The 12,500-nt window shown below is 42.4% G+C and overlaps 1 protein-coding gene across 2 annotated transcripts in view; it reads left to right on the forward strand.

Moving 5' to 3' along the window:
- LOC115149935 (MAP kinase-activated protein kinase 2) overlaps positions 1–12,500 on the forward strand; it is a gene marked incomplete in the record, with an annotated part of 38,403 nt that overhangs the window by 21,457 nt on the left and 4,446 nt on the right. For both annotated transcript variants that reach the window (XM_029692741.1, XM_029692740.1), the window contains 3 exon segments: positions 1–31; positions 4,761–4,885; positions 5,283–5,368. In XM_029692741.1, coding sequence (XP_029548601.1) covers positions 1–31; positions 4,761–4,885; positions 5,283–5,368 — 242 coding nt within the window.

The following is a 12,500-nucleotide window of genomic DNA, read 5'->3' on the forward strand; positions in this document are numbered from 1 at the left end:
TGTGGTCGCTAGGCGTCATAATGTACATCCTGTAAGTAACCTGTTAACTTTACACTCCGACCCCCATACCCCCCCCCCCCCAGTATCCCAGTATCCCAGTATCCACCCCCCCATACAGTGGCAAGTGATATTTTATATTGTGAAACAAACAAGAAATAAGACAAAAAAACTGAAAACTTGAGCGTGCATAACTATTCACCCCCCAAAAGTCAATACTTTGTAGAGACACCTTTTGCAGCAATTACAGCTGCAAGTCTCTTGGGGTATGTCTCTATAAGCTTGGCACATCTAGCCACTGGGATTTTTGCCCATTCTTCAAGGCAACACTGCTCCAGCTCCTTCAAGTTGAATGGGTTCTGCTGGTGTACAGCAATCTTTAAGTCATACCACATATTCTCAATTGGATTGAGGTCTGGGCTACAACTAGGCCATTCCAAGACATTTAAATGTTTCCTCTTAAACCACTCGAGTATTGCTTTAGCAGTATGCTTAGGGTCATTGTCCTGCTGGAAGGTGAACCTCCGTCCCAGTCTCAAATCTCTGGAAGACAGAACCAGATTTCCCTCAAGAATTTCCCTGTATGTAGCTCCATCCATCATTCCTTCAATTCTGACCAGTTTCCCAGTCCCTGCTGATGGAAAAACATCCCCACCGCATGATGCTGCCACCACCATGCTCCACTGTGGGGATGGCGTTCTCGGGGTGATGAGATGTGTTGGGTTTTTGCACCAGACATAGCGTTTTCCTTGATGGCCAAAAAGCTCAATTTTAGTCTCATCTGACCAGAGTACCTTCTCTCATATTTTTGGGGAGTCTCCCACATGCCTTTTGGCGAACACCAAACATGTTTGCTTATTTTTTTTCTTTAAGCAATGGCCTTTTTCTGGCCACTCTTCTGTAAAGCCCAGCTCTGTGGAGTGTACGGTTTAAAGTGGTCCTATGGACAGATACACCAATCTCCGCTGTGGAGCTTTGCAGCTCCTTCAGGGTTATTTCTTTGGTCTCTTTGTTGCCTCTCTGATTAATGCCCTCCTTGCCTGGTCCGTGAGTTTTGGTGGGCGGCCTCTCTTGGCAGGTTTGTTGTGGTGCCATATTCTTTCCATTTTTTTAATAATGGATTTAATGGTGCTCCGTGTGATGTTCAAAGTTTCTGATATTTTTTTATAACCCAACCCTGATCTGTACTTCTCCACAACTTTGTCCCTGACCTGTTTGGAGAGCTCCTTGGTCTTCATAGTGCTGCTTGCTTGGTGGTGCCCCTTGCTTAGTGGTGTTGCAGACTCTGGGGCCTTTGAGAACAGGTGTGTGTGTATGTGTATATATATATATATATATATATATATACATATACATATACATATATATATATATATATATATATATATATATATATATATATATATATATATATATATATATATATATATATATTATATACATACATACATACATATACTGAGACAGTGGGGGGGGGGAAGTATTTGATCCCCTGCTGATTTTGTACGTTTGCCCACTGACAAAGAAAGGATCAGCCTATAATTTTAATGGTACGTTTATTTGAACAGTGAGAGACAGAATAACAACATAAATATCCAGAAAAACGCATGTCAAAAACGTTATAAATTGATTTGCATTTTAATGAGGGAAGTAAGTATTTGACCCCCTCTCAATCAGAAAGATTTCTGGCTCCCAGGTGTCTTTTATACAGGTAACGAGCTGAGATTAGTTAAAGGGAGTGCTCCTAATCTCAGTTTGTTACCTGTAAAAAAGACACCTGTCCACAGAAGCAATCAATCAATCAGATTCCAAACTCTCCACCATGGCCAAGACCAAAGACCTCTCCAAGGATGTCAGGGACAAGATTGTAGACCAACACAAGGCTGGAATGGGCTACAAGACCATCGCCAAGCAGCTTGGTGAAAAGGTGACAACAGTTGGTGCGATTATTCGCAAATGGAAGAAACACAAAAGAACTGTCAATCTCCCTCGGCCTGGGGCTCCATGCAAGATCTCACCTTGTGGAGTTGCAATGATCATGAGAACTGTGAGGAATCAGCCCAGAACTACACAGGAGGATCTTGTCAATGATCTCAAGGCAGCTGGGATCATAGTCACCAAGAAAACAATTGGTAACACACTACGCCGTGAAGAACTGAAATCCTGCAGCGCCCGCAAGGTCCCCCTGCTCAAGAATACATATACATGCCCGTCGGAAGTTTGCCAATGAACATCTGAATGATTCAGAGGACAACTGGGTGAAAGTGTTGTGGTCAGATGAGACCAAAATGGAGCTCTATGGCATCAACTCAACTCGCTGTGTTTGGAGGAGGAGGAATGCTGCCTATGACCCCAAGAACACCATCTCCATCGTCAAACATGGAGGTGGAAACATTATGCTTTGGGGGTGTTTTTCTGCTAAGGGAACAGGACAACTTCACCGCATCAAAGGGGGCCATGTACCGTCAAATCTTGGGTGAAAACCTCCTTCCCTCAGCCAGGGCATTGAAAATGCGTTGTGGATGGGTATTCCAGCATGACAATGACCCAAAACACACGGCCAAAGCAACAAAGGAGTGGCTCAAGAAGAAGCACATTAAGGTCCTGGAGTGGCCTAGCCAGTCTCCAGACCTTAATCCCATAGAAAATCTGTGGAGGGAGCTGAAGGTTCGAGTTGCCAAACGTCAGCCTCGAAACCTTAATGACTTGGAGAAGATCTGCAAAGAGGAGTGGGACAAAATCCCTCCTGAGATGTGTGCAAACCTGGTGGCCAACCACAAGAAACGTCTGACCTCTGTGATTGCCAACAAGGGTTTTGCCACCAAGTACTAAGTCATGTTTTGCAGAGGGGTCAAATACTTATTTCCCTCATTTAAAATGCAAATTATTTTATAACATTTTTGACATGTGTTTTTCTGTATTTTTTTTGTTGTTATTCTGTCTCTCACTGTTCAAATAGACCTACCATTAAAATTATAGACTGATCATTTCTTTGTAAGTGGGCAAACATACAAAATCAGCAGGGGATCAAATACTTTTTTCCCCCTCTGTATATACTGAGATCATGTGACACTTAGATTGCACACAGGTGGACTTTATTGAACTAATTATGTGACTTCTGAAGGTAATTGGTTGCACCAGATCTTATTTAGGGGCTTCATAGCAAAAGAGGTAAATACGTATGCACCCACTACTTTTCAGTTTTTAACAGTTTTTAATTTTTTGAAACAAGTTATTTTTATCTATATCATTATTAAAGGGTTTAACCCTTTACTCCTATATATATCTATATCATTATTATAGGGTTTAACCCTTTACTCCTATATATATCTATATCATTATTATAGGGGTTTAACCCTTTACTCCTATATATATCTATATCATTATTATAGGGTTTAACCCTTTACTCTCCTATATATATCTGTATCATTATTATAGGGTTTAACCCTTTACTCTCCTATATATATCTGTATCATTATTATAGGGTTTAACCCTTTACACTCCTATATATATCTGTATCATTATTATAGGGTTTAACCCTTTACACTCCTATATATATCTGTATCATTATTATAGGGTTTAACCCTTTACTCTCCTATATATATCTGTATCATTATTATAGGGTTTAACCCTTTACTCTCCTATATATATCTGTATCATTATTATAGGGTTTAACCCTTTACTCTCCTATATATATCTGTATCATTATTATAGGGTTTAACCCTTTACTCTCCTATATATATCTGTATCATTATTATAGGGGTTTAACCCTTTACTCTCCTATATATATCTATATCATTATTATAGGGGTTTAACCCTTTACTCTCCTATATATATCTGTATCATTATTATAGGGGTTTAACCCTTTACTCTCCTATATATATCTGTATCATTATTATAGGGGTTTAACCCTTTACTCTCCTATATATATCTGTATCATTATTATAGGGGTTTAACCCTTTACTCTCCTATATATATCTGTATCATTATTATAGGGGTTTAACCCTTTACTCTCCTATATATATCTGTATCATTATTATAGGGGTTTAACCCTTTACTCTCCTATATATATCTGTATCATTATTATAGGGGTTTAACCCTTTACTCTCCTATATATATCTGTATCATTATTATAGGGTTTAACCCTTTACTCTCCTACCTGTCCTATGTGTTTCTCAGCGGGTTGTGTGTTTGTGTTTCCTAAACGGGTTGTGTGTTTCCTAAACGGGTTGTGTGTTACTCAGCGGGTTGTGTGTTTCTAAACGGGTTGTGTGTTACTCAGCGGGTTGTGTGTTTCTAAACGGGTTGTGTGTTACTCAGCGGGTTGTGTGTTTCTCAGCGGGTTGTGTGTTTCTCAGCGGGTTGTGTGTTTCTAAACGGGTTGTGTGTTTCTAAACGGGTTGTGTGTTTCCTAAACGGGTTGTGTGTTTCCTAAACGGGTTGTGTGTTTCCTAACGGGTTGTGTGTTTCTCAGCGGGTTGTGTGTTTCCTAAACGGGTTGTGTGTTTCTCAGCGGGTTGTGTGTTTCCTAAACGGGTTGTGTGTTTCCTAAACGGGTTGTGTGTTTCTAAACTGAATATTCAATGATTCTAGTCTCATCTCTCCTTCCTTCTAACCTTGGTTTTACTGTAACGGTCTGGCCATCTCTCTCTCCTCTCTTCTGTCTCTCTTCTCCTCCCCCCTCACCCCCAGGTTATGTGGTTATCCTCCGTTCTACTCTAACCATGGTCTGGCCATCTCTCTCCTCCCCCCTCCTCCCCCAGGTTATGTGGTTATCCTCCGTTCTACTCTAACCATGGTCTGGCCATCTCTCCTGGGATGAAGAAGAGAATCAGGATGGGACAATATGAGTTTCCTAACCCAGAGTGGTCCGACGTATCGGAGGAGGGTAAGTGTGCCTTTTATACTTAAATGTCCTTCTATAGTGTCCTTGTACAGTGTCCTTGTACAGTGTCCTTGTACAGTGGCCTTGTATAACGTCCTTGTATAGTGGGCTTGTATAGTGTCCTTGTACAGTGGCCTTGTATAACGTCCTTGTATAGTGTCCTTGTATAGTGGGCTTGTATAGTGGGCTTGTATAGTGTCCTTGTATGGCTTGGGGGTAGAAGCTGTTCAGCAGTCTGATGGCTTGGGGGTAGAAGCTGTTCAGGAATATTTTGGTCCACACTTGGCGCTCTGGTACTTGGTAATTCACATAGTGTACTTCGCCATCCTGCATTTCCACAATGTAAATGTACCTTTAGTATTTGCTCAGTTCTATTTTGTGTGTGTGTGTGCCTGCGTAGCCAAGCAGCTGATCAGGACCCTGCTGAAGACCGAGCCCACACAGAGAATGACCATCACAGAGTTCATGAACCATCCATGGATCAACGTGAGTTTCTCTCTCTCTCTCCTCTCCTCTCCTCTCTCTCTCTCCTCTCCTCTCCTCTCCTCTCCTCTCCTCTCCTCTCCTCTCTCTCTCTCCTCTCTCTCCTCTCTCTCTCCTCTCCTCTCCCCTCTCTTTCTCTCCTCTTTCTCTCATTTCTCTCTCCCCTGTCTCTTTCTCTCCTCTCTCTCTCCTCTCCCCTGACTCTCTCTCTCTCTCTTCTCTCCCCTGTCTGTCTCTCACTCTGTCCCATTGTCTCTCCCTGTGTCCAGTAGACACAGTAACACATTGTTAACCAGAAGATTCAGTAACACATTTGGTTGTTTTCTTTTCCCTGTGTGTGTAGATAAAAAAAGATTTTATTGATTTAATCTTTATTTAACTAGGCAAGTCAGTTAACAACAAATTATTTTTTTCAATGACGGCCTACCAAAAGGCTGTGGGACCGGGGGCTGGGATTAAAAAATATAAATAGAAATATAGGACAAAACACACATCACGACAAGAGAGACAACACAACACTACATAAAGAGAGACCTAAGACAACAACACAGCAAGGTAGCAACACAACATGACAACAATATGGTAGCAGCACAACATGACAACAACATGGTAGCAGCACAAAACATAGTACAAACATTATTGGCCACAGACAACAGCACAAAGGGCAAGAAGGTAGAGACAACAATACATCACACAAAGCAGCCACAACTGTCAGTAAGAGTGTCCATGATTGAATCTTTGAATGAAGAGATTGAGATAAAACTGTCCAGTTTGAGTGTTTGTTGCAGCTCGTTCCAGTCGCTAGCTGCAGCGAACTGAAAAGAGGAGCGACCCAGGGATGTGTGTGCTTTGAGGACCTTTAACAGAATGTGACTGGCAGAACGGGTGTTGTATGTGGATAATGAGGGCTGCAGTAGATATCTCAGATAGGGGGGAGTGAACGGGTGTTGTATGTGGAGGATGAGGGCTGCAGTAGATATCTCAGATAGGGGGGAGTGAACGGGTGTTGTATGGGGAGGATGAGGGCTGCAGTAGATATCTCAGATAGGGGGGAGTGAACGGGTGTTGTATGTGGAGGATGAGGGCTGCAGTAGATATCTCAGATAGGGGGGAGTGAACGGGTGTTGTATGGGGAGGATGAGGGCTGCAGTAGATATCTCAGATAGGGGGGAGTGAGCCCTGTGGTGGCTAATTTCTGCATTACCAAATGAGGAGAGTTAAAAACACACCAGTCTGAGTTAAACTACATCTTTAAACAGCGTTTGACATGCTTCGAAGTACGGTAATGGAATATTTTGATTTTTTTTGTCACGATATGCACCGGCGCGTCACCCTTCGTTACCCTTCGGATAGTGTCTTGAACGCACAAACAAAACGCCGCTATTTGGATATAACTATGGATTATTTGGAACCAAACCAACATTTGTTGTTGAAGTAGAAGTCCTGGGAGTGCATTCTGACAAAGAACAGCAAAGGTAATCAAACTTTTCTTATAGTAAATCTGACTTTGGTGAGTGCCAAACTTGGTGGGTGTCAAAATAGCTAGCCTGGGATGGCCGGGCTATCTACTCAGAATATTGCAAAATGTGCTTTCACCGAAAAGCTATTTTAAAATTGGACACCTCGATTGCATAAAGGAGTTCTGTATCTATAATTCTTAAAATAATTGTTATGTTTTTTTGTGAACGTTTATCGTTTAGTAAATTCACCGGAAGTGTTCGGTGGGTATGCTAGTTCTGAACGTCACATGCTAATGTAAAAAGCTGTTTTTTGATATAAATATGAACTTGATTGAACAAAACATGCATGTATTGTATAACATAATGTCCTAGGAGTGTCATCTGATGAAGATCATCAAAGGTTAGTGCTGCATTTAGCTGTGGTTTTGGTTTTTGGGACATTATATGCTAGCTTGAAAAATGGGTGTGTGATTATTTCTGGCTGGGTACTCTGCTGACATAATCAAATGTTTTGCTTTCGTTGTAAAGCCTTTTTGAAATCGGACAATGTGGTTAGATAAAGGAGCGTCTTGTCTTTAAAATGGTGTAAAATAGTCATATGTTTGAAAAATGGAAGTTTTTGGATTTCTGACGTGTTTGTAATTCGCGCCACGCCCTATCATTGGATATTGGAGCGGTGTTCCGCTAGCGGAACGTCTAGATGTAAGAGGTTTTGTATAACAGATATCCATAAAGCACAGGAGACAATAACTGCTATGTCAACCTGGTTCATTGAATAGCCCAGTATCTGGTCTCCTTAGAACCGTCCCTCCCTGGTACGGTATAGAACAAAAACACCATTTCATCCAATGGCATATATCAATTGTCAACTCAATATACTCCCATCTCAAGCAAACCCCCTCTTGACCCCACTCCTGGACAGGCTCACTGGGGGAAGTGAGCCTCTAGGCCATATATTATCACAGGATAAGTGCGAGATCTAAGAGAGGACATACAAGGGTCCATTTACTGCCATAATCCTCCCCACAATAAAGAAAAGGAGGGAGTGACTTGCTCACCGACATTGTGGAGACAAGTCATTGGTTCCCCATTAATCACGCCATCCCTTCACATGGTTTTAGAATAGGTAAAGACACATTCCCATGACGACAAGTCTGACCTCTCCCCTCTCTGGGCCCCAAGTGTCTGAGCCCCAGCTAAGGGAGACGTGCAACTGAAAAGACACCAGAGTCCAATGGACACTTTCTAATGACAAGTACCTCAAATAAGCATATTATACTAATAAAACATCTTAATTATCTATGTTACCCAACTAATTCTGATTCGTCCATAGGGGGAGTGAGGTCTAAGAGGGTTTTATAAATAAGCATCAACCAGTGGGTCTTGCGACTGGTTTTACTGTACAGAGACGACCAGTTTACAGAAGAGTGCAGTGATGTGTCCTATAAGGAGCATTGGTGGCAAATCTGATGGCCGAATGGTAAAGAACATCTAGCCGCTTGAGAGCCCCCTTACCTGCCAATCTATAAATTACGTCTCTGTAATCTAGCATGGGTAGGATGGTCATCTGAATCAGGGTTAGTTTGGCAGCTGGGGTGAAAGGGGAGCGATTACGACAGAGGAAACCAAGTCTAGATTTAACTTTAGCCTGCAGCTTTGATATGTGCTGAGAGAAGGATAGTGTACCGTCTAGCCAGACTCCCAAGTACTTGTATGAGGTGACTACCTCCAGCTCTAAACCCTTAGAGGTAGTAATAACACCGGTAGGGAGAGGGGCATTCTTCTTACCAAACCACATGACCTTTGTTTTGGAGCTGTTCAGAACAGGGTTAAGGGCAGAGAAAGCTTGTTGGACACTAAGAAGCTTTGTTGTAGCGCTTTTAACACAAACTCTGGGGAGGGGCCAGCTGAGTATAAGACTGTATCATCTGCATATAAATGGATGAGAGAGCTTCCTACTGCTTGAGCTGTGTTGTTGATGTAAATTGAGAAGAGCGTGGGGCCTAGGATTGAGCCTTGGGGTACTCCCTTGATGACAGGCAGTGGCTGAGACAGCAGATTTTTCTAACTTTATACACTGCACTCTTTGAGAAAGGTAGTTAGCAAACCAGGCCAAAGACCCCTCAGAGACACCAATACTCCTTAGCCGGCCCACAAGAATGGAACGGTCTACCGTATCAAAAGCTTTGGCCAAGTCAATAAAAATAGCAGCACAAAATCCGCGGAGGGACCGTCTGAGAATAAGACTGTATCATGGAGCGGTAGGATGTTTGGTTAAACAGAAAACATATTTTCCCTACTTTAATCATACCAGTCCATTTTCAAGTAATGATGAAGCTGTCGTGATTTGTCGGGAATGTAGCTTGTCTACAGTTTGGTTAGTGTATTCCATCAGTTGGATACGTTCTTATTGGAAGACAATTCTGCAGAGGGAGGGAGGTACGATCGGATGGAACTGTTGTGAGAAACGGAGGGAAAAGAGAATGTAGGGAGAAGAACTGTCATCACTTTTGAGTTGTGAGTCGCTTTTGGTCAGGAACACTAGAGTCAACGTTTCGAGAAAACAAAATGTCACCTGCCTGGAGCAGATTCCAGATTCCGCCTACTGTGTGACAACGTTAGAACTTCATTGCCTCCTAGTGGTCAAAAATATTTTGTGTAGTTTTATAAAAATGATCTTATCGGGGCCGAAGGCAATTCCACAAGCTGTGTCACAACCGGGCGTGAGCGGGAGTCCCATAGGGCGGCACACAATTGGCCCAGCGTCGTCCGGGTTAGGGGAGGGGTTTGGCCAGGTGGGCTTTACTTGGCTCAACGCACTCTTGCGACTCCTTGTGGCGGGCCGGGCACCTGCAGGCTGACTGGTCGTCAGTTGAACAGTGTTTCCTCCGACACCATTGGTGCAGCCGGCTTCCGAGTTAAGCGGCAGGTGTTAAGGAGGACGGTTTGGCGGGTCATGTTTCAGAGGACGCATGACACCACCTCAGTCTCTCCCGAGCCCGTTGGGGAGTTGCAGCGATGAAACAAGATCGCAATTGGATATCACGAAATTGGGGAGAAAAGGGGGTAAAATACAAAATATATACACTACCGTTCAAAAGTTTGGGGTCACTTAGAAATGTCCTTGTTTTTGAAAGAAAAGCACATTTTTGGTCCATTTAAAAAAACATCACATTGTTCAGAAATACAGTGTAGACATTGTTAAAGTTCGTAAATGACTATTGTAGCTTGAAACGGCTGATTATTTTATGGAATATCTACATAGGCGTACAGAGGCCCATTATCAGCAACCATCACTCCTGACTAGTTGATCATTAGAAAACCCTTTTGCAATTATGTTAGCACAGCTGAAAACTGTTGTTCTGATTAAAGAAGCAATAAAACTGGCCTTCTATAGTCTAGTTGAGTATCTGGAGCATCAGCATTTGAGTGTTTGATTACAGGTTCAAAATGGCCAGAAACAAAGTACTTTCTTCTGAAACTCGTCAGTCTATTCTTGTACTGAGAAATGAAGGCTATTCCACGTGAGAAATTGCCAAGAAACTGAAGATCTCGTGCAACGCTGTGAACTACTCCCTTCACGGAACAGCACAAACTGGCTCTAACCATAATAGAAAGAGGAGTGGGAGGCCCCGGTGCACAACTGAGCAAGAGGACAAGTACATTAGAGTGTCTGGTTTGAGAAACAGACACCTCACAAGTCCTCAACTGGCAGCTACATTAAATATTACCCACAAAACCCCAGTCTCAACGTCAACAGTGAAGAGGCAACTCCGGGATGCTGGCCTTCTAGACAGAGGTGCAAAGAAAAAGACATATCCCAAACTGGCCAATAAAAAGAAAAGATTAAGATGGGCGAAGAGAACACTGACACTGGACAGAGGAACTCTGCCTAGAAGGCCAGCATCCCAGAGTCGCCTTTTTAATGTACAATCAGCAGGAGGAATGGTGCAGTAGTGAAGCACAAAGCCTGACCTCTGACCTCATAAATATAATAATATATAAAGGGATAAAGTGTTACGAAATATAAGTTTGAGGTGTTCGGATCACAAAGAAGAACATTCGTGAGACGCAGAAAAAATGAAAAGATGCTGGAGGAGTGCTTAACTACATCTGTCATCATGGTGGAGGCAATGTGATGGTCTGGGGGTGCTTTGGTGGTGGTAAAGTGGGAGATTTGTACAGGGTACAAGGGATCTTGAAGAAGGAAGGCTTTCACTCCATTTTGCAACGCCATGTCATACCCTGTGGACGGCGCTTAATTGGAGCCAATTTCCTCCTACAACAGGACAATAACCCAAAGCACAGCTCCAAACTAAGCAATAACTATTTAGGGAAGAAGCAGTCAGCTGGTGTTCTGTCTATAATGGAGTGGCCAGCACTGTCACCGGATCTCAACCCTATTGAGCTGTTGTGGGAGCAGCTTGACCGTGTGGTACGTAAGAAGTGCCCATCAAGCCAATCCAACTTGTGGGAGGTGCTTCAGGAAGCATGGAGTGAAATCTCTTCAGATTACCTCAACAAATTGACAACTAGAATGCCAAAGGTCTGCAAGGCTGTAATTGCTGCAAATGGAGGATTCTTTGACGAAAGCAAAGTTTGAAGGAAACAATTATTATTTCAATAAACAATCATTATTTATAACCTTGTCAACGTCTTGACTATATGTCCTATTCATTTTGCAACTCATTTCATGTATGTTTTTATGGAATTTTTCTTTATTTTTTACTATTTTCTACATTTTAGAATAATAGTGAAGACATCAAAACTATGGAATCATGTAGCAGCACATATGGAATCATGTAGTAACTAAAAAAGTGTTTAAAAAAATACAAATACATTTTACATTTGAGATTCTTCAAAGTAGCCATCCTTTGCCTTGATGACAGCTTTGCACACTTGGCATTCTCTCAACCAGCTTCATGAGGTAGTCACCTGGAATGCATTTCAGTTAATAGGTGTGCCTTGTTAAAAGTTCATTTGTGGAATTTCTTTCCTTAATGTGTTTGAGGCAATCAGTTGTGTTGTGACAAGGTAGGGGTGGTATACAGAAGATAGCCCTATTTGGTAAAAGACCAAGTCCATGTTCTGGCAAGAACAGCCCCCGAGTGGTGCAGCGGTCTAAGGCACTGCATCTCAGTGCTAGAGACGTCGCTACAGACACCCTGGTTCGAATCCAGGCTCTATCACAACCGGCCGTGGGAGTCCCATAGGACGGCGCACAATTGGCCCAGCGTCGTCCGGGTTTGGCTGGTGTAGGCCGTCATTGTAAATAATAACTGACTTGCCTAGTTAAATAAAGGTTAAATAAAGGTTACATTTTTAAAAAAAGGTTAAAAAAAATGTACAAAGAGAAACAACAGTCCATCATTACTTTAAGACATGAAGGTCAGTCAATACGGAACATTTCAAGAACTTTAAAAGTTTCTTCAAATGCAGTCGCAAAAACCACCAAGCGCTATGATGAAACTGGCTCTCATGAGGACCACCACAGGAAAGGAAGACCCAGAGTTCATTAGAGTTACCAGCCTCAGATTACAGCCCAAATAAATGCTTCAGAGTTCAAATAACAGACACATCTCAACATCAACTGTTCAGAGGAGACTGTGTGAATCAGTCTTTCATGGTCGAATTTCTGCAATGAAACCACTACTAAAGGACACCAATAAGAAGAA

The sequence above is a fragment of the Salmo trutta genome, chromosome 16 (genome assembly GCF_901001165.1).
Source record: "Salmo trutta chromosome 16, fSalTru1.1, whole genome shotgun sequence".
Taxonomy (NCBI): Eukaryota; Metazoa; Chordata; class Actinopteri; order Salmoniformes; family Salmonidae; genus Salmo; species Salmo trutta.